The sequence below is a fragment of the Moschus berezovskii genome, chromosome 2, assembly GCF_049115385.1.
Source record: "Moschus berezovskii isolate FMDL1 chromosome 2, NW_MosBer_1.0, whole genome shotgun sequence".
Classification (NCBI taxonomy): domain Eukaryota; kingdom Metazoa; phylum Chordata; class Mammalia; order Artiodactyla; family Moschidae; genus Moschus; species Moschus berezovskii.
This window is the reverse complement of record NC_142461.1, coordinates 131950986-131974681: the sequence shown is the minus strand read 5'-3', so window position 1 is coordinate 131974681 and position 23696 is coordinate 131950986. Positions and strand designations below refer to the sequence as shown.

The 23696-nt window shown below is 37.5% G+C and overlaps 1 protein-coding gene across 4 annotated transcripts in view; it reads right to left on the bottom strand.

Moving 5' to 3' along the window:
• The window catches only part of GULP1 (GULP PTB domain containing engulfment adaptor 1), a 342256-nt gene that overhangs the window by 123935 nt on the left and 194625 nt on the right, over positions 1–23696 (bottom strand). For all 4 annotated transcript variants that reach the window (XM_088830780.1, XM_055396912.2, XM_055396908.2 and 1 more), the window contains exon 3: positions 1346–1420. In XM_088830780.1, the coding sequence (XP_088686906.1) occupies positions 1346–1373 (28 nt within the window). In that variant the 5' untranslated portion in view covers positions 1374–1420. The remainder of the gene's footprint in view (positions 1–1345; positions 1421–23696) is intronic.

The following is a 23696-nucleotide window of genomic DNA, read 5'->3' as shown; positions in this document are numbered from 1 at the left end:
CTATGACATTATGATTTACACCAATCTTTATTAAACTTTGTTCCATAACCCAATGACAGCATTCAAACATTAAAAGGTCTTCAAATATTGCAAGCCCATACTATGGGTTCTCAGCCATGCTTCCACTTGCAGTCATCATTGAAGTCATCCTAGCCTTTCTCAACCAGGCATGTTACAATGTGTCAGTCCCTTACAGCAAGAACACACTGCCTGAGGACATGGAGTAGAACAGAATGATCTATTACCTGGTTCAAGACAGTTCATTATTCATTCATTAGAAAATGAACTGGAATCTCGACTTTATTTTTTACCTATGCATGTTTTAGCTACATATTTTACCTACACAGAAAAGTTTAGCCATGTTTTACCTACACACAGCAATTAACTGCATTTTCTAAATAATAAAAATATAGAAATAAGTATAAAAGTGTTGTATTTTCTGAACCCATGTTTGGCAATTAACAGTATCTTATTAAGTTTATAGTGTAGATCATGAACTAACTCATCATTCCCCCCCATTTACCTATAATCCTGCCACATCTGTTATCTCTTCCTACTTTCAGTCCCCTAAGAACTTGAGTAGCATTATTTAAGTATTATCTCCCAAGTCATTTATAGTATGTTAAACAGGAAAGAGCCCAGTGCCCACCACCAAAGAACTCCTTCTAGAATGGCAAGATACATTTTTTTAACTCTACTGAACTATATAAAACTATCAAATTTTTCTATCTTTCCTATAAATGTATCATGAAATATTTTGTCAAATGCCATGTTTTCCTGCCCTTTAAGAAATAACATGCAACTAGCTGTTTCTTTCATTCCTGTACTGATAATTATGATATATTCATATTTATTTTAAATTTCTACTTTAAAATTAATAACGAATTTATTTTGTTCTCATTGCTATCAATTCACTTATCATCAATCCTAATACAGTTTCAATAAAAAGTGAAGTGTACATGCAAACACACACCAACACATAAACTAATTTAAATCACTATAATCTAGGTAAGCTCAGTAAATTTAGTATTACAGCTATGAAAAGTGGTTAGGACTAACTTTTTAAGTCAGATCACTAATTTTTGCAATTTCACATCACAGAATAAAACTTCCAAAGAACATATTGTCATGTTTTCTGGACTAAATATATCAAACAATTCCACTCTTTCATTAGGCTGGTAACCAAAGAAGGTTAATTAGCAATGTTTGCGGTTTCTGTTCTATTCTAACTTCATTCTGGAGTCACATGGTGTGATAAGTGGAAAAAGTGATTTCTTAACATCTCCACTTGATTTTCACAATAATATTGAATTGACTCCCAGGTTCTATAAGTGGGTACACTTACCTTTCTTTCTGCTAAAAGCACGGTTCATGATGAGGATCAACAAAATTGATGTTCGGTTCAATCACACTTTATATCCTATAAAAACATAAAATAGTAAAGCTTAAATAAAGGAATGTTGACCATCCCCTTTTATGCAAATTATTTTAATTGTAAGGTTTTTAAAATTTTTTTAGATGTTTATAAACAATATTCTGAAATATCCTGAAGGGTAATGGGTAAGAATAAACCTAAGTACTCAATATTATGAGTGGCACAGCCGACAAGAACAATATATCAAATGAAATTTCTCCAAAGTTCCTAAATTTTCTTGTCTTTTTTCTTTTATACATCTTTCGTTAATTATATTTACTTGCAAATTTAAGAAGAAAGAAGGTTAACTTTTCCTTGGACTTGTCAGTAAAAAGTATGGTAATGTTTTGGATTATCATTAACAGCAGTGGTGGATAAACAGAAGTCATCTGCTTATGACAAGTGGATATCATGCCCCTCTCCCCTCCATCATGCTATGCTGGGCAACTCTTTGCCCCATGATACTCCAGGCAGCTGCTGCTTATCTTTTGAAACAAAGGCAATGGGGCTCCTCGTCCCTGAAACCACAGAGGGGGCCTTGATGATCTCTGGATCGCCATCTAGATGGTGCACCCCTAGTCTTGAAGAACAGTGTGCATTCACAGCCAAATAGATGTATGGTCCTGTCCTGTGGGATCTAAGAAATCCAAAATATTTTCATCATTTCATCCCATCAACATTTCCTTCAGCTGAAACCGGCAGTGTTTCTGTTAGAGTAACTGATTAGGTCTGTGAATCACACAGACACTAATGTTATCAAAGGACAGTTTCTTCATAACCTGGTTATTCTCTGCCACAGGAATTTACTGAGAATTTTCCAAACCTTTAACTTTTGATTAATTTGTGCATAACAAATTTATTTCTTTCTCACATTTTACTATAATCATTTAAAAAGAACCAAGCTCCCCCTTTAACATTTTGCTTCGAAATCCCCTCCAGTTAAATATCCAATTTTGTTGATTCCTAGTTTTACCCTCCACAAAACACAATTCAGTCAAGTTTTTTTTTTTTTTTGCCATTTTTTTAACAATGATCACCTTTTCACCATTGTTCAAAAACATGTTCTATTTTTTTCCCAAGACCTTAAAAGAATGGGCTTTATCATTGGTATTTCTACTAACATTCAGTTCATGATTATCTATGGATTCTCTAAGAAGATGGAGACTCTCTCCACTCTCTCCCTTTCTTCCTGACCTCTTACCCAAACTGTCTTTAGCAGTCCCTTCAGAGTACTCTTGGTTTCTTCTAGCATGCACTTCAGAACTCTTCAAGCTTCTCCCCATTATCTAGTTCCAAAGCTACTTCCACATTTTTAGGTATTTGTTCTCAGCATCAATTTTTTTTTTCCTTGGTCTGGTCTGGGTGCCATAACAAAATGCCTTAGACTGGGTGGCCTAACAACAGAAATTTATTTCTCACAGTTGTAGAGGCTGGAAGTTTGAGAGTCATACTTTAGCATGCCAGCAGGGTCATGTTTTAATGAGTACCTTCTACCCAATTAGATCCTAAAGACTCCATCTCCAAATACCATTTCTTTGGGGGTAAGGGCTTCGACATATTAATTTGGAGGGAAAACAAGGATTCAGCCCATAGTACTCTCCATAAATCTACATAGCAATCAAAGCACAACAGAGACATTAATCTTTATCATAAAGTCATACAGTGATAAAGTCATATCATACAGTGAAATTACTGTGGTTTATGTCCTTGCATTTCTACTCCTAAAGGAAAATTAAAATAGTTAACTGAATTATAAACTATGATTATGAGGCACTGTTTTGTGGACTTCGATAGTGACACAATAGTATCACTCTGTTATTCACCTCATACTTTACTCATCTTCTCATGACATACACTATTAATACAAGATATTTAGTCAGAAATTATTTACTGACCACCAGTGCCAGACATTATTCAAGATGCAAAGTGATACAATAAAGACCAAATATTTCTGTATCCTCCCAAGAATTACTTTTAACCTAGAAGCTAATAGACATGCTTGCTATCCTCAAAGAATAAGTGACGATAAAACACTAGCAGAAAATAAAATAAAAACATGCAATAAAGAAATATAATGTATCTAAATGTAAGATTCAATTTCTCTGGAAACATGAAGAAACCAATACTAAGAATGAAGAGAAAATCTTAAAAGCAGTCAGAAAAGAAGATATGTATAGAGGAACAAATATAGGATTGCAGCAGCTTTCACATCTGAAACATTGCAAACTAAAAGACAAAGGAGCAGCATCTTGAAAGTATGAAAAAAACTAAAGCTGGATGAAGAAACAGATCACCTAATTATATACAGGGAAAGGTAAGCATGCCCAAAGGAAGGCAATGCCAAAGAATGTTCAAACTACCTCACAATTACACTCATCTCACATGCTAGGAAAGTCATGCTCAAAATTCTCCAAGCCACACTTCAACAGTACGTGAACCAAGAACTTCCAGATGTTCAAGCTGGATTTAGAAAAGGCAGAGGAACAAGGCATCAAATTGTCAACATCCATTGGATCATCAAAAAAGCAAGAGAGTTCCAGAAGAACATCTACTTCTACCCTCTTGACCATGCTAACCCTTTGACAGTGTAGATCACAACAAGCTGTGGAAAATTCTTAAAGAGTTGGGAATACAGACCACCTGACCTGCTTCCTGAGACATCTGTATGCAGGTCAAGAAACAACAGTTAGAACTGGATACGGAACAACAGACTGGCTCCAAATTGGGAAAGGAATATGTCAAAGGTGTATATTGTCACCCTGCTTATTTAACTTATATGCAGAGTACATCATGCAAAATGCCGGCTGGATATGAAGCACAAGCTGGAATCAAGATTGCCGGGAGAAATATCAATAACCTCAGATATGCAGATGGCACCACCCTTATGGCAGAATTCAAGAGCTTCTTGATGAAAGTGAAAGAGGAGAGTGAAAAAGCTGGCTTAAAACAACATTCAGAAAACTAAGATCATGGCATCCAATCCCATCACTTCATAGCAAATAGATGGGGAAACAATGGATACTGTGACAGACTTTATTTTCTTGGGCTCCAAAATCACTGCAGATGGTGACTACAGCAATGAAATTAAAAGACACTTGTTCCTTGGAAGAAAAGCTATAATCAACCTAGGTAGCATATTATGAAACAGAGACACTACTTTGCTGACCAAGGTCTAGTCAAAGCTATGGTTTTTCCAGGAGTCATGTGAGAGTTGGACTATAAAGAAAGCTGAGTACCCAAGAATTGATGCTTTTGAACCGAAGTGTTGGAGAAGACTCTTGAGAGTCCCTTGGACTGCAAGGAGATCAACCCAGACAATCCTAAAGGAAATCAGTCCTGAATATTCATTGGAAGGACTGATGCTGAACCTGAAACTCCCAATATTTTGGCCAACTAATGTGAAGAACTGATTCAATGTAAAAGACCCTGATGCTGGGAAAGATTGAGGCAGGAGGAGAAGGGGTCGACAGAGGATGAGATGGCTGGATGGAATCACTGACTCAAAGGATATGAGTTTGGGTAAACTCTGGGAGTTGGCGATGGACAGAGGAGCCTGGCATGCTGCAGTCCATGGGGTCACAAAGAGTCAGACACGAGTGAGTAACTGAACCGAACTGAAAGAGTGATTTTTCAGGTCCATTTTTAATTTCTTTATAAAACATCATTATATACTGTACATTTTTACTCTTAGGGGCAGGAGGAGAAGGGGACGACAGAGGATGAGATGGCTGGATGGCATCACCAACTCTATGGACATGAGTTTGTGTAAACTCCGGGAGCTGGTGATGGACAGGGAGGCCTGGCGTGCTGAGATTCATGGGGTCGCAAAGTGTCGGACATGACTGAGTGACTGAACTGAACCGAAAGAGTGATTTTTCAGGTCCATTTTAAATTTCTTTATAAAACATCATAATATATTGTACATTTTTACTCTTATCTTAGGGATCCAGAGGCAAGTAAGTAACTCTGGCTATGTACAAAATACAAATGGGATATGTAAATGTGATCAAGAAAAAAATCATAATTAATAAATATTCACAACGTATAGAAACATTGCCATTCTAAATTTAAAGCCAATTGGGAGTTTAAAATTTCTAAAATTTTTAAAATGCATTATAAACATTAAAGGCAGATGTCATTAAATTATTGTAATCCCAAATTTTTCATAAAAATCAGTAAACACATTGACAAATCACTATGAATCCACTTTGTATTCATTTACTCTCTAAATTTAACCTTTTTAGCTCTGCTTGTAAAAGAAGTTCGAAGCCAACAATCACTTTTTTAGAACAATCCATCATATACAAGTTTGAAAATTATTTACCAACAGAAATTTGGTAAATTTCCTACAGATATTTATAAATCAGTTCAGAAGAAGTTTAGGGTGAATTTTTTAATGAATGGCAGTTTCCTGCTTTGAAACCTGCTGCCCAGGCTCTTTCTTTAAAAATTAAATCACACTGTTATGACTAAAGAAACTCTATATGGTATGAATATTAAAAGCTGTAAAGTAGTTGGCTCTGAATTTCATTTTTATTGTTATGAGTACATTTAATATCAAATTTTCCTGGAATTCTTTCAAGGTTAAAAGGAAAAAAAAAAAGAAACCTCAAATTGATTAAAACATGGTTCACATTTATGTAACTTGTACATCACTTTAAAATCCTGTTCACTAATATATCAGAGATGATGCTAAAGTAATGATGACTAATCATTAGATTTAATCCTGTACAGAAGGGAAAACCAGGTGAAGTTAAAATAGTTCTTTTCCTGTGAATGCATATAAAACACATTTCTTTTTACTCTCAGAACTTCTGTGTGCTTTTTGAATATATAATTCAAGAAGGTAATCCTGAGACAATGTCAGACAATTTTAGATCCTGCAATAACTCTTCCACATTGCTAAATACTCTAAAGCAGTTGCTAACAATTGGAACTTCATTGCTTGCCATACTAAACGAAATTTCAAAAATCCTCCTGTAAGAACTCGGTTCATTTCTGACACTCTTTTGGATCTAATTAGTGTCTATGGTATATGTTCTCTGCTTAAATCTCCCAATTGTAAGACATCTTCTGATATTCTTCCTTACTGTATTTTAGGACAGTAATTTGCAAAGGGCTCTTTGCTTTTGTGGATCAACTAAGCATAGACAAGAAAAGAAACCAGTACACAAACTGAGACATTTCACAGGAGAAGTCATGTGACATGTGTTTAAGAGGCTATTCACTTATAATTTACTAAGAAATAGCAATTTTAGTGTCTTCTGAAATTCTCTAACTTGAGATATAAATGCTTATCACTATTTTCCTTTTTTTTAAATAATATTCACTCATATCTAACACTTAAAAAAAAATCCTTTGCCCTTCCACTATCTACATTTTGAGACCACGCTATATGACAAACATTATAGGAATGGGCTTCCCAGGTGGCACACTGGTAAAAGAATCTGCCTGCTAATGCAGGAGATGCAAGAATCACAGGTTTGATCTCTGGATTGGAAAGATCCCCTCAAGAAGGAAATGGCAACACACTTCAGCTTTCATGCCTAGAAAATTCCATAGACAGAGGTATCTGGTGGGCCACAGTCCATGGAGTCGCAGAGTTGGACACAACTGAGCTTGATCTTTATAGCAAATAGAAAGTAAAAATAAGTAGGACATGGTCCCTGATTTCAAGGAATTCACCATCTTTGAGAGTAAGGGAGGATATGTGGCTGTACAGATGGGGAGTGAACCCTGTAAAAAAGGAAGATACCCTTGAAAGAGAGAGGATGACGCACAGAACGGCTGTTTTGTTCACAGGGAGAGCTTCAGAGTGTTTGTGAACAATCACTTCCTTAATGGGCAAGGGCTAAAGCTGAGGATGTGGAAAGGTTTCAGGCAGAAGGGCAGGGCACTGTGGTACATGTTGATTAGGGGCATGCAGCTCCTAGCTACAATGCTAATCGCCATCTGGGAGCCCTCCAATGGCTCTCCTTGAGGGCCTAGACTACCATGCAACACCCTTTATTAGGAATAGAGGAAGGTCTAAAAAGAGATTTAGCATTTGATAATGTGGCCAACTCTTCAGAATGGATTATATATGAGAAAATCTTGCCATAAAAAAATCCAGAAATACCAGGTCTAGGGAACAACAACAACAAAAAAGGACCTGAATTTCTTGCAAAGCTAAAGGTAAGGTCTGGTGACACTAGTGGTTAAAACAAACAAACAACAACAAAAAAACACGCCTGCCAACATAGGAGACATAAGAGACACAGGTTTGATCTCTAGGTCAGGAAGATCCCCTGGAGGAGCTCATGGTAACCCACTCTATGATTCTTGTCTGGAGAATCCCATGGACAGAGGAGTCTGGTGGGCTACAGTCCATAGTGTCACAAAGTGTGGGACATGACTGAAGTGATTTAGCTCTGAAGAGTAAGGTCAAAATAAAATCTGTTGTTGAGTTGTTAAGTTGTGTCTGACTCTTTTGTGACCTCATGGACTGTAGCACACCAGGCTTCCCTGTCCTTCAGTATCTCGGAGAGTTTGCTCAAACTCATAGCCATTGAGGCTGTGATGCCATCCAACCATATTTGCCTCCTTCCCTCAATCTTTCCCAGCATTAGAATCTTTTCCAGTGAGTCAGCTCTTTGAATCAGGTGGCCAAAGTATTGGAGCTTCAGCTTCAGCTTCAGCATCAGTCCTTCAGTGAATATTCAGGGTTGATTTCCTTTAGGTCTGACTGATTTGATCTCCTTGCTGTCCAATGGACTCACTCTCAAGAGTCTTCTCCAGCACTATAATAAGAAAGCATCAATTCTTCAGCACTAAGCCTTCTTTATGGTCCAACTTTCACATTCGTATATGACTACTGGAAAAGCCATAGCTTTGACCAGACAGACCTTTGTTGGAAAAGTGCTATCTCTGCTTTTTAATATGCTGTTTTGATTTGTCATAGCTTTTCTTTCAAGAAGCAAGCATCTTTTAATTTCATGGTAGCAGTCACCATCTGCAGTGATTTTGGAGCCCAAGAAAATAAAATCTGCCACTGTTTCCATTTTGCCCCCATTTATTTGCCATGAAGTCATCAGACCAGATACAATGATCTTACTTTCTTGAATGCTGAGTTTTAAGCCAGCTTTTTCACTCTCCTCTTTCACCTTTATCAAGACGCTCTTTAGTTCCGCTTCACTTTCTGTCATTATAGTGGTATAATCTGCATATCTGAGACTGTTGATATTTATCCCAGCAATCTTGATTCCAGCTTGTGATTCATCCAGCCCAGCACTTCATATGAGGTACTCTGCATGTAAGTTAAATAAACAGGGTGACAATATACAGCCTTGATGTATTCTTTTCCTAATATTGAAGCAGTCTGTTGTTTCATGTCCAGTTCTAGCTGTATACTTGACCTGTATACAGCTTTCTCAGGAGAATGGTAAGGTGGTCTGGTATTCCCGTCTCTTTAAGAATTTTCCACAGTTTGTTGTGATCCACAAAGTCAAAGGCTTAGCACAGTCAATGAAGCAGACATAGATGTTTTTCTGGAACTCTCTTGATTTCTCTGTGATCAAACAGATTTTGGCAATTTGATGTCTGGTTCTTCTGCATCTTCTAAAACCAGCTTGTACATCTGGAAGTTCTCAATTCACATACTACTGAAATCTAGCTTGAAGGATTTTGAGCCTAATGTTGATAGCATGTGAAATGAGCACAATCGTACATTAGTTTGAGCATTCTTTGATACTGCCCTTCTTTTGGATTGGAATGAAAACTGACATCTTCCAGTCTTGTGACCACTGCTGAGTATTCCAAACTTGTTGACATACTGAGTGCAGTACTTTAACAGCATCATCTTTTAGGATTTCAAATAGCTCAGCTGGAATTACATCACATCCACTAGCTTTATTAGTAGTAATGCTTATTAAGGCACATTTGATTTCACACTCCAGGATGTCTGGCTATAGGTGAGTGACCACACCATCATCGTCACTCACTGAGAGGTTACAATGAATCAAAAGGAAAAATGGGCATATACAGCCTATTCTTACTGACAGTGAAAGCAACAAAATTTGAAATTTACTGACACTCTCTATTCTAAGAGGATTTGAAAAAAACATATTCAGAAGTCATTTCCAGAGCTAAGTACTGTTCAGTAAGTATCTGGTCAATAATTATGGCAACATTGGGATATCACAAAACTCAGTACAGGGACTGAGCATCAGCCTGGGAGGGGGTACCACCACTCATACCCTCCAGAATGAGGATAACCACAGGTCCTTTTTTGTGTCTTTTCCGTGAAAAGAGAGAAAACTCCAGAGATGGAGATGTAGTGGCAACTTCAAACTATCTGAGCTATCCCAGTGGCATGATAAGTACCTCAGTATACTTCCATGAAAAGTAAAAGTGAAGTCTCTCAGTTGTGTCTGACTCTTTGCGATCCCATGGACTGTAGCCCACCAGGCTCCTCCCTCACTGGAGTGGGTTGCCATTTCCTTCTCCAGGGGATTTTCCCGACCCAGGGATCGAACCTGGGTCTCCCGCTTTCCAGGTAGACACTTTAACCTCTGAGCCACCAGGGAAGCCCATGTACTTCCATAAGTGCCTATAAAATTCTGAGCTAAATTTTGGCAGGCATATATCAGTCTGTTTTGACAATTAGATTGAGATTTTTCATAAAAGCTTCATCCAATGATCAATGAAGTATTTCTCTCCCTGGATTTTCTTCATTGTCTTATGCTCTTAATAGGAGATCAGTTACTTTTCTCTAAAATGAGATAATCACAATAAATTATGCTAAAAGAAGCATTTATAAAGACAAAACTCCATATCGAAACGGATATTACTACAATAGAATAAACATGGCTTTCCTATATGTGGACCTAAGAGTAACCTAGTTTTAGTTTCATTTCGAATGTTAGATTTTGAAGTTCTTTGTACAAGTTCTACTTAATATTTCCCCCCTTTTAAAAATCACAATACACTATTTCTCCTTTTCATTTTCATTGCACACAAAAGAATTATACCTTTTTAGATCTGCTGTTTTCATCATTTCACCAAACACTTTGATATCCTTATCCTAACTGTGAGTGAGAGCTTGTGGGATCCAACCCCTGAGGTAGCATTATCTTTCGCAAAACTCTCTGAATTCCTTTGACATACTAGAATAAACCAGCTTGACTGCTCAATTAATGCTATTACAGTCTAAGACTACAGACAGAAGGAATCTTGACTGGAATTCATAAAATATATATTGTGTTAAGATTCAGTTGATTTCTACAGACAAAGCAACAATATAAAACTTTGTACCTCAGTTTCAAATTGTTTTGCCTGTCAATAGGGTCTTTAGCTTGAAAAGGATTTTTTCACTTAAATGCCTTGCTTTAATGTTATCTGTTTTGATTTTTTTTTACATGTATGGCAAGTAGTTTTTATCTTTATGTTAAATTCTAACAACGAAGGATTTACAAAAGTGCATAGATTTTTTCAAGAAAATTAGAGATACCAAGAGAGCATTTCATAAAAAAGATGGGCACAATAAAGGACAGAAATGGTATGGACCTAACAGAAGCAGAAGATATTAAGAAGAGGTGGCAAGAATACACAGAATAACTATACAAAAAATCTTCACAATCCAGATAATCAACATGGTGTGATCACTCAACTACAGCCAACATTCTGGAATGCAAAGTCAAGCAGGTGTTAGGAAGCATCACTACGAACAAAGTTAGCGGAGGTGATGGAATTCCAGTTGAGCTATTTCAAATCGTAAAAGATGATGCTGTGAAAGTGCTGCACTCAATATGCCAGCAAACTTGGAAAGCTCAGCAGTGGCTAAAGGACTGGAAAAGGTCAGTTTTCATTCCAATCCCAAAGAAAGGCAATGCCAAAGAATGCTCAAACTACCACACAATTGCACTCATCTCACACGCTAGGAAAGTAACGCTCAATATTCTCCAAGCCAGGCTTCAACAGTACATAAATGTGAACTTCCAGATATAGAAGCTGGATTTAGAAAAGGCAGAGGAACCAGAGATCAAAATGCCAACGTCCGTTGGATCATCGAAAAAGCAAGAGAGTTCCAGTAAAACATCTAATGCTTCATTGACTATGCCAAAGGCTTTGACTGTGTGGAACACAACGAACTGGGGAAAATTCTACAAGAGATGGGAATATTAGACCACCTTACCTACGTCTTGAGAAATCTGTCTTCAGGTCAAGAAGCAACAGTTAGAACTGGGCATGGAACAACAGACTGGTTCCAAATCGGGAAAGGAAAACATCAAGGCTGTATATTGTCACCCTGCTTATTTAACTTATATGCAGAGTACATCATAAGAAATGCTGGACTGGATGAAGCACAAGCTGGAATCAAGATTGCATGGAGAAAGAGCAATAACCTCAGATATGCAGATGACTCCACACTTATAAAGCGAAGAAGAACTAAAGAGCCTCTTGATGAAAGTGAAAGAGAAGAGTGAAAAAGTTGGCTTAAAACTCAGCATTCAGAAAACTAAGATCATGGCATCCAGTCCCATCACTTCATGGGAAATAGATGAGGAAACAATGGAAACAGTGGCAGACTTGATTTTGGGGGGCTCCAAAATCCCCATAGGTTGTAACTGCAGCCATGAAATTAAAGACATTTGCTCCTTGGAAGAAAAGCTATGACCAACCTAGATAGCATACTAAATAGCAGAGAAATTACTTTGCCAACAAAGGTCTGTCTAGTCAAAGTTGTGGTTTTTCCATTAGTCATGTATGGATATGAGAATTGGACTATAAAGAAAGCTGAGTGCTGAAGAATTGATGCTTTTGAACCAAAGTGTTGGAGAAGGCTCTTGAGAGTCCCTTGGACAGCAAGGAGATCCAACTAGTCTATCCTAAAGGAAATCAGTCCTGAATATTCCTTGAAGGACTGATGCTAAAGCTGAAGTTCCAATATTTGGACCACCTGATGGGAAGAACTGACTCACTTGAAAAGACCCTGATGCTGGGAATGATTGAAGGTGGGAGGAGAAGGGGACAAAAGAGGATGAGACAGTTGGATGGCATCACTGACTTGATGGACATGAGTTTGAGTAAGATCCAGGAGTTGGTGATGGACAGGGAGGCCTGGCGTGCTGCAGTCCATGGGGTTGCATAGAGTCGGACAGGACTGAGTGACTGAAGTGAACAGAACTGAGTAGATTTGCCATTTTCATCATTTTATATACAGTTTTAAGACAGAAAGAAACAATTCCTTTTACCAGCTCTTTGCATCAGTCCTAGAAGAAACTTCTCATATCTTTTCACATGATGTCTACAGCATCTTACAGTGTTTATGGCTTTGTTAAGAGCACACTGATAAACAATCTAGTCCTCCAAAACATATCCTTCAAATATTTCCATTGTAAAATCATGCTTTCCTTACTATTAGAGGCATTACTGTTACTGTTAGAGGCTCTATACTTGCCTAGGAGCAATACTGCCTGACCACAGCAAATAATGCAGCCTGTCTCTGTGACTGCAGTCAAAACGACCTATTTTTAACTTTAGTGGAACCATGGTAATCTTAAATCTGCCAGTGACCCTCCTGTCAGCTTTCTATCACTCTTTCCTAGCCAGCTAACAAAATATTTCTTCTTTGAAATCTCTATCTTCATCACCACCTTGATGATTTGAACTTTACCCTAGTCATGTAATCCTGGAAAATAACAAAGGTTAAGGAAATCCCCCACCCTTTGTGTCTGGTAATGGCTTGCTACAAAGAACCACCCTTTTCCTCATTACTTAGATAAGATTCAGAGCACTCTCCTGTTTACCCAGAACAGGGTCAGACTTAGACCTTCCAAATTCCTATTGTTTGCTTCATTAATGATTGATTGAAATTAAAAGACACTTTCTCCTTGGAAGAAAAGCTGTGACAAATCTAGAAAGCATATTAAAAAGCCGAGACATCACTTTGCCAATAAAGGTCTCTATAGTCAAAGCTATGGTGCTATGGTTTTTCCAGTAGTCATGGGATGTGATAGTTGGACCGTAAAGAAGGCTGAGCATCGTAGAATTGATGCTTTTCAATTGTGGTGTTGGAGAAGATTCTTGAGAGTCCCTTGGACAGCATGGAGATCAAACCAGTCAATTCTAAAGGAAATCAGTTCTGAATATTCATTTGAAAGACTGAAGCTGAAGCTGAAACTTCAATACTTTGGCCACCTGATGTGAAGAGCCAACTCGTTGGAAAAGACCCTGATGCTATGAAAGATTGAGGGCAGGAGGAGAAGGGGACGACAGAAGATGAGAAGGTTGGAGGGCATCAATGATTCAATGGACATGAGTTGAGCAAACTCTGGGAGTTGGTGAACAACAGGGAAGCTTGGCGTGCAGCAGTCCCTAGGGTCGCAAAGTCCCTCAGACATGACTGAGTGACTGAACACAAACGATGACTGATTACCTGAACTCTCTGTATTACTGACCAGTCTGGACAAAATGCCTGCTACTTAGATGACCAAACTAGCTAAGCTCCTCTCCTTCCACAGGCTCCTGAACTTTGACCCACCCTCAGCCTTCCGTCATAGTCTCTGCTAAGAGGAGAACTTCATAGTAAAATATTCTTTGGTCTACTGTCTCTAAAAATACCATCCTCACGCATCCCACATTCCTACCAACATCATATTCTTTCCAGTCTTTTTTACTTTTCCTTATAAGAGAACAGCCCTTTTCTGTCTAGCCTTTGAAATGCTTACAGATCCTATCCTTGGCATATTCTCCCTACTGCAATCACCTACTCCCATTATTGCAGTAATCTTATCAAATAAGGTCTCTCTTCTCAACCTAAATTTGAATTTATTTTTTATTTGACACTACTTTTAACCATATTTAGAAAGCTCTGGTAACTAACATCTACCTACTTCATTGAATTAATTTGCAAATTTTCCTTTGACTAAATCTAATCAAATGGAGCTGGTCCTTTGATTCTCACATTCATGGGTGTCTTCATTTCAGCATCAAATAAATTGCAAAAAGATAGCCTAGAAAAGTAAACTAATCTGGTTTGTAAAAATTTCATTATATTTGTATCCCTAGTGTCAGACTTTATTTTTTTGGGCTCCAAAATCACTGCAGATGCTGATTGCAGCCATGAAATTAAAAGACGCTTGCTCCTTGGAAGGAAAGTTATGACCAACCTTGATAGTATATTAAAAAGCAGAGACATTACTTTGCCAACCAAGGTCCGTCTAGTCAAGGCAATGGTTTTTCCCGTGGTCATGTATGGATGTGAGAGTTGGACTGTGAAGAAAGCTGATCGCCGAAGAATCGATGCTTTTGAACTGTGGTGTTGGAGAAGACTCTTGAGAGTCCCTTATTGCAAGGAGATCCAACCAGTCCATTCTAAAGGAGATCAATCCTGGATGTTCATTGGAGGGACTGATGCTAAAGCTGAAACTGCAATACTTTGGCCACCTCATGCGACGAGTTGACTCACTGGAAAAGACTCTGATGCTGGGAAAGGTTGGGGGTGGGAGGAGAAGGGGACAACCGAGAATGAGATGGCTGGATGGCATCACCAACTCTGTGGACGTGGATTTGAGTGTACTCCGGGAGTTGGTGATGGACAGGGAGACCTGGCGTGCTGTGATTCATGGGGTCGCAGAGAGTCGGACACGACTGAGTGACTGAACTGAACTGAGCATCAAGTTCATATCTACAGTAAATATCAGTTAAATTACAAAGTGAATTAACAAATTTGATTATACTTTAATTATAAAGTTAATTAAATTGTTTTCAAAAACAATATATATTTTTTTGTAATACAAGTATATATCTAATTTCCCAAAATCTGTTGAAAATGGATAACAAAGAAAAATCTTGAATTACTTTGAAGATATTTTCAAAGTTAGGAAAATTTCTAAGATTGTTCAGTAGTCCAATTAACAAAGCTATACTCTTACCTTATTACATATATAGTACAGAGTTATGACAAAAAATGCAAATAAATACAATGCACTTCTTCATCAAAGAAAACATTATAAACAAGCCTGTAATGATAATAGCCATGATCATTCTCTGACATAAGATACATTTTCTGTGTTAGACAAAAAGAAATCAATTTAAATAATACATCTGGTGAAACAATATAAATTAATGAATAATTTGATAAAGCCATGTATATTTTCAGGCTTCCGTGGCAGATGAGACAGTAAAGAATCTGCCTGCAATGCTGGATAACTGGGTTTGATTCCTGGGTTGGGAAGATTCCCTGGAGGAAGGCATGGCAACCCATTCCAGTATTCTTGCCTAGAGAATCCCATGGACAAAGGAGCCTGGGGGGCTACAGTCATGCAAAGAGCTGGACACAACTGAGCGATTTCACTTTGATTTTCATGTATATTTTCAGACTGAAGTCCAGCAGACACTGTGATTATTTCAATAGCAAAAAATGAAGAAAAAAAAACTAACTCTAATAAGGCAAATATTCTTTCTAGGTTAAAGTTTTCATAGAAACAAAATTTTAAGAACAGAACGAAATGAAGATAGTATCTACCTAAGGACAAGGGGGAAATACTTGTAAATGAGAAAAGAGTAACAAGTCATTAATAAGTGAACCATATGGAATATATTAGCATGAAAATAAAATGGCTGAAATTATACAAAGTCATAAAAACAATTTGCAGAATTGGTAAAATTAATAGATGAATTATTGACCAAAATGATTAAATGGAGAAACTCTCCTAGAGGACTACAAAAAAGAGTGGAGAGATATATCAAAGAAATACTGAGAGATTTAGAGCGTAGAAATAAAAGTGCTAAAATCTAGATACTGGGAATACCAGAAAGAGAGAAACATAAAAAGAGAGAGCAAGATACATTTAAAAAAATGAAGTGAATTTTCACAGAATTAAAACTGATTATGAAAAATATCAAATAGAAAGTTTCAGACTTAGGCATATTACAGTAAAATTTAGAATAGCAAATTGCAAGACAGTATGAAGACCTACAAGACCTTTTAGAACTAGCACCCAAAAAAGATGTCCTTTTCATTATAGGGGACTGGAATGCAAAAGTAGGAAGTCAAGAAACACCTGGAATAACAGGCAAATTTGGCCTTAGATAACGGGATGAAGCAGGCAAAGGCTAATAGATTTTTGCCAAGAGAATGCACTGGTCATAACAAACACCCTCTTCCAACAAAACAAGAGAAGATTCTACACATGGACATCACCAGATGGTCAACACTGAAATCAGAGTGATTATATTCTTTGCAGCCAAAGACGGAGAAGCTCTATACAGTTAGCATAAACAAGACCAGGAGCTGACTGTGGCTCAGATCATGAACTCCTTATTGTCAGATTCAGACTGAAATTGAAGAAAGTAGGGAAAACCACTAGACCATTCAGATATGACCTAAATCAAATCCCTTATGATTATACAGTGGAAGTGAGAAATAGATTTAAGGGACTAGATCTGATTGATAGAGTGCCTGATGAACTATGGATGAAGGTTTGTGACACTGTAGAGCAGACAGGGACCAAGACCATCCCCATGGAAAAGAAATGCAAAAAAGCAAAATGGCTGCCTGAGGAGGCCTTACAAATAGCTGTGAAAAGAAGAGAAGCGAAAAGCAAAGGAGAAAAGGAAAGATATAAGCATCTGAATGCACATTTTCAAAGAATAGCAAGGAGTGATAAGAAAGCCTTCCTCAGCAATCAATGCAAAGAAATAGAGGAAAACAACAGACTAGGAAAAACAAGAGATCTCTTCAAGAAAATTAGAGATTCCAAGGGAATATTTCAAGCAAAGATAGGCTCAATAAAGGACAGAAATGCTTTGGTCCTAACAGAAGCAGAAGATATTAAGAAGTGGCAAGAATACACAGAAGAACTGTACATAAAAGATCTTCACGACCAAGATAATCATGATAACATGATCACTGACCTAGAGCCAGACATCTTGGAATGTGAAGTCAAGGGGGCCTTAGAAAGCATCACTACGAAAAAAGCTAGTGGAGGTGATGGAATTGCAGTTGAGCTATGTCAAATCCTGAAAGATGATGCTGTGAAAGTGCTGCACTCAATATGTCAGCAAATTTGGAAAACTTAGTAATGGCCACAGGACTGGAAAAGGTCAGTCTTCATTCCAATCCCAAAGAAAGGCAATGCCAAAGAATGCTCAAACTACCGCACAATTGCACTCATTTCACACGCTAATAAAGTCATGCTCAAAATTCTACAAGCCAGGCTTCAGCAATATGTGAACCGTGAACTTCCAAATGTTCAAGCAGGTTTTAGAAAAGGCAGAGGAACCAGAGATCAAATAGCCAACATCCGCTGGATCATGGAGAAAACAAGAGAGTTCCAAAAAACATCTATTTCTGCTTCATTGACTATGCCAAAACCTTTGACTGTGTGGATCACACTAAACTGTGGAAAATTCTTCAAGAGATGGGAATACCAGACCACCTGACCTGCCTCTTGAGAAACCTGTATGCAGGTCAGGAAGCAACAGTTAGAACTGTACATGCAACAACAGACTGGTTCCAAATACAAAAAGGAGTACGTCAAGGTTGTTTATTGTCACCCTGCTTATTCAACTTACATGCAGAGTACATCATGAGGAACACTGGGCTGGAAAAAGCACAGGTTGGAATTCTGATGACCCAGAGGGAGGATAAGGGGAGGAGGGAGGTGGGAGGGGAGTTCAGGAAGGGGAACTCATGTACACCCGGGTCGGATTCATGTCAATATATGGCAAAACCAACCAATATAATACTGTAAAATAATTAGCCTCCAATAAAAAAAAAATAAAAGATTGCCGGGAGAAATATCAATAACCTCAGATATGAAGATGACACCACCGTTATGGCAGAGAGTGAAGAGGAACTAAAAAGCCTCTTGATGAGAGTGAATGAGGAGAGTGAAAAGGTTGGCTTGAAGCTCAAGATTTAGAAAACAAAGATCATGGCATCTGGTCCCATCACTTCATGGGAAATAGATGGGGAAACAGTGGAAACAGTGTCAAACTTTATTTTTTTGGGCTCCAAAATCACTGCAGATGCTGATTGCAGCCATGAAATTAAAAGACGCTTACTCCTTGGAAGGAAAGTTATGACTAACCTGATAGTATATTAAAAATCAGATACATTACTTTGCCAACCAAGGTCTGTCTAGTCAAGGCTATGGTTTTTCCAGTGGTCATGTATGGATGTCAGAGTTGGACTGTGAAGAAAGCTGATTGCCAAAGAATTGATGCTTTTGAACTGTTGTGTTGGAGAAGACTCTTGAGAGTCCCTTATACTGCAAGGAGATCCAACCAGTTCATTCTAAAGGAGATCAATCCTGGGTGTTCATTGGAAGGACTGATACTAAAGCTGAAACTCCAATACTTTGGCCACCTCATGCGACGAGTTGACTCACTGGAAAAGAGTCTGATGCTAGGAGGGATTGGGGGTGGGAGGAGAAGGGGACGACAGAGAATGAGATGGCTGGATGGCATCCCGACTCGATGGACATGAGTTTGAGTGAACTCCTGGAGTGAACTCCAGGGAGGCCTGGAGTGCTGTGATTCTTGGGGTCACAAAGAGTCGTACATGACTGAGTGACTGAACTGAACTGAACTGATACAACACACACAGGCAGAAATAGATTACCTACATAGCAACAAGCACAAAATGAATAATAAACTTCCTAACTGTAACACAGGATGCAAAAATGACAAGTAACCAATAGTTTCAATTTTTCTGAAAAAAAAAAAAAAGAACTTTGAATTGCGAATGTTATAAGAAGTAATGTTATTATATTCATTAATTAGCTCTAGTAATTTTCTGGTGGAGTCTTTAGGGTTATGTAGACGATCATGTCATCTGCAAGCAGTGAGAGTTTTACATCTTCTTTTCCAATCTGGATTCCTTTTATTTCTTTTTCTGCTCTGATTGTTGTGGCCAAAACTTCCAAAACTATGTTGAATAGTAGTGGTGAGAGTGGGCATAGTTGTCTTGTTCCTAACTTTAGGGGTAATGCTTTCAATTTTTCACCATTGAGGATAATGTTTGCTGTCGGTTTGTCATACATAGCTTTTACTATGTTGAGGCATGTTCCTTCTATTCCTGTTTTCTGGAGGGTTTTTTTCATAAACGGATGTTGAATTTTATCAAAGGCTTTCTCTCCATATATTGAGACCATCATATGGTTTTTATTTTTCAATTTGTTAATGTGGTTATTACGTTGACTGATGTGTGGATATTGAAGAATCCTTGCATCCCTGGGATAAAGCCCACTTGGTCATAATGTGTGATCTTTTTAATATGCTGTTGGATTCTGTTTGCTAGAATTTTGTTAAGGATTTTTGCATCTAGGTTCATCAGTGATACTGCCCTGGAAGAGAAATTAAGAAAACAATTCCAGTCACCATTGCAACGAAAAGAATAAAATACTTAGGAACATATCTACCTAAAGAAACAAAAGACCTTTATATAGAAAACTATAAAACACTGGTGAAAGAAATCAAAGAGGACACTAATAGATGGAGAAATATACCGTGTTCATGGATGGGAAGAATCAATATAGTGAAAATGAGTACACTACCCAAAGCAATCTTTAGATTGAATGCACTCCCTGTCAAGCTACCAACAGTATTTTTCACAGAACTGGAATAAATAATTTCACAATTTGTATGGAAATACAGAAAACCTTGAATAGCCAAAGCAATCTTGAGAAAGAAGAATGGAACTGGAGGAATCAACCTGCCTGACTTCAAGCTTTACTACAAAGCTACAGTCATCAAGACAGTATGACACTGGCACAAAGACAGAAATATAGATCAATGGAACAAAATAGAAAGCCCAGAGATAAATCCACGCACCTATGGACAACTTATCTTCAACAAAGGAAGCAAGAATACACAATGGAGAAAAGACAATCTCTTTAACAAGTGGTGCTGGGAAAACTGGCCAACCACTTGTAAAAGAATGAAACTAGAACATTATCTAAAACCATAAAAAAAATAAACTCAAAATGGATTAAAGATCTAAATGTAAGACCAGAAACTGTAAAACTTCTAGAGGAAAACATAGGAAAAACACTCTCTGACATAAATCACAGCAGGATCCACTATGACCCGCCTCCGAGTAATGGAAATAAGAGCAAAAGTAAACAAACGGGACCTAATTAAAATAAAAAGCTTTTGCACAACAAATGAAACTATAAGCAAGGTGAAAAGACAGCCTTCCTAATGGGAGAAAATAATAGCAAATGAAACAACTGAAAAAGAATTAATCTCAAAATTATACGAGCAACTCCTGCAGCTCAGTTCCAGAAAAATAAGTGACCCAATCAAAAAATGGGCCAAAGAACTAAACAGACATCTCTCCAAAGAAGACATATAGATGGCTAACAAACACATAACAAGATGCTCAACATCCCTCATAATCAGAGAAATACAAATCAAAACCACATGAGGTACCATTTCATGCCAGTCAGAATGGCTGCTATCCAAAAGTCTACAAGCAATAAATGTTGTAGAGAGTGTGGAGAAAAGGGAACCCTCTTACACTGTTGGTGGGAATGCAAACTAGTACAGCCACTATGGAGAACAGTGTGGAGATTCCTCAAAAAATCTAGAAATAGAACTGCCATATGACCCAGCAATCCCACAGCTAGGCATACACACCAAGGAAACCAGAATTGAAAGAGATACATATACCCCAATATTCATCACAGCACTGTTTATAATAGCCAGGACATGCAAGCAACCTAGATGTCCATCAGAAGACGAATGGATAAGAAAGCTGTGGTACATATACACAATGGAATATTACCCAGCTATTTAAAAAAATACATTAGAATCAGTTCTAATGAGGTGGATTAAACTGGAGCCTATTATACTGAGTGAAGTAAGCCAGAAAGAAAAACACAAATACAGTATACTAATGCATATATATGGAATTTAGAAAGGTGGTAATGATAACCCTGTATGTGAGACAGCAAAAGAGACACAGATGTATAGAACAGTCTTTTGGACTCTGTGGGAGAGGGCGAGGGTGGATGGTTTGGGAGAATGGCATTGAAACATGTACATTATCATATGTGAAACAGATGACTAGTTCAGGTTCGATGCATGCGACAGGGTGCTCAGGGCTGGTTCACTGGGATGACCCAGAGGGATGAGATGGGGAGGGAAGTGGGAGGGGGTTCAGGATGGGGAACACATGTACACCAGTGGCGGATTCATATCAATGTATGGCAAAACCAATATGATATTGTAAAGTAATTAGCCTCCAGTTAAAATAAATAAATTTATATTAAAAATAAATAAATAAATATATTTTAAAAATAAGTAAGTATAATATAATGTGGAAGTAATAACTACATTAATGATGATCAATGCCTCAGAATTGTTACCACTGAAAAAAATTATTTTTTTTAAGAAAGTACTAAAAATATTCTTGGGAGTAGTAAAATAAGAAAAGAAACAAATCCAGCTTTTGTAAAGGAAAGAGACACTAATTTTACATTTTATCTTAAGAACAATAATAGCTAAAGTAGGACTAGAAAAGGAGAAAAATAGAGATAGATGCATACATTATAAATGAAACCTATGTATATGTATATATATGTAACAGTATGTATGCAACTAACCATTAATTCCTATTTTGAACATCTTTTGTCAGAAAATAGAAAACAAAGACTGTCTAGTTAATTTATTAACTAGTATTAATATATTTTATTCCAAAACAAAAACTAATTAAAAAAATAAGAATATGCCCATTTATACATGAAATAGATGCAAAAATCACAATAAAATGTTAGCTACTGAAGAGGGAGAAGGGGTAAAGGACTAGCATAAAAAGGAAAAGAATCAGGGAAAATTGTTCCTATGAACAGCCCTAATGAGTATGACTATTTCAATACATTGCACCTGCAATCGATATATACATCTTTGTACAAGGCTGACACTCTCATGCCATTCGTCTTCATTAAGTCGCTCAGGGTACAGGGAGTTCTGTGGTACACTTATGGGGTGATGTCAGAGCTGCTGCCCTCAGTACAGGAAAATGCCGAAGTTCATTTCAGACTGGAAAACAATGCCTTCCATTTAATGGAGACATCTAGACTGGGACCTCCTAGCTACTCAGTATTCCTTTTATTGCTTTTCCTTTGGTACCTCGTGGTAGCTGTTTCAGATACTTTCTATGCTCATCAAGTCATATGCTCAAAGATAACTTTGCCTCCAACTTTACTGAGGTGACTGATGACAGCCTGTCCATATCCCCACATTTTCTTTTTCTATTATCTCCACTAGTCAATTGGACAATGGTGATTACTCACTTTAAGGCTGAGATCCTAGCACCCAGTCATCAATCTCTGCCTATTCTCTTCACCACCTCTCTTATCTCAGAGGAACAGGAACATCTCACTCCATATACTTCTGCCCTTTGTTCTAATTTAATCTCAGTTCTTTCCAGTTCTTGAGAATCAGCATCGTTATCATCCTCACTCCACCAAGAGATGAAAATCTTTAGAGTAAGAGATTTCTCTTTTAACTTTTGCCACAAAGTTTTTGAAATTCTGGCTACTTTTTTCACTGTGTCATGTCCTCAGACCTTTTGAAATATCTTCTGATTTATATTTCAAAGAGAGACCTGACTAGTCTAATTGATGGATGGATATTGAAAGTAAGAGAAAGAGAACTCAAGGACAACAACTTTCCTTTTTATTTTTAGCTGAGTAAATCATAGTATAAATTATGAAAAAGGGACACTTGGGGAAAGCAAAGGCTGGAAAGTGAATCAAGAATTTTGTTTTGGATATGCTAATTCTTAGACATCTATTAGACATCTAAGAAGAGAAACTGAGTGAATGGTTAGATATAGGAGTCTGCGACTGGCAGGCAGCATAGAAACAGAAATGTAATTTGTGAAGTCATCAGTTTACAGATGATGAGATCAGCTAGGAAGAGGATATAAATAGAGAAATGATACTTGAGCCCATGGGCATGCCAAATTTCATAAGCTAAGCAGAATAAGAAGATTAAGCTGGGGGATAGTTAAGAAGCAGTCACTGAAGTCAACATTAAAACCAAGAAATTGTGCAGTCCTGGCATCCAAATGAAGAATATTTTCAGTAAAAAAAAAAAAAATTAAATAATACTGACATATCTACAAAGGGGAAGCTTGAGAACTAGCTATCAGTTTCAAAACATGGAGATTATGGGTGGCTTTTGAATTGTAGTTTCAGGGGTGAAGGGGCTAAGACAGCTTGATTGGTCCTGGTTCCTGACAGAACAAGTGAGGTAGTAAGACAGGGAGTGGAAAAACTCATTAAAT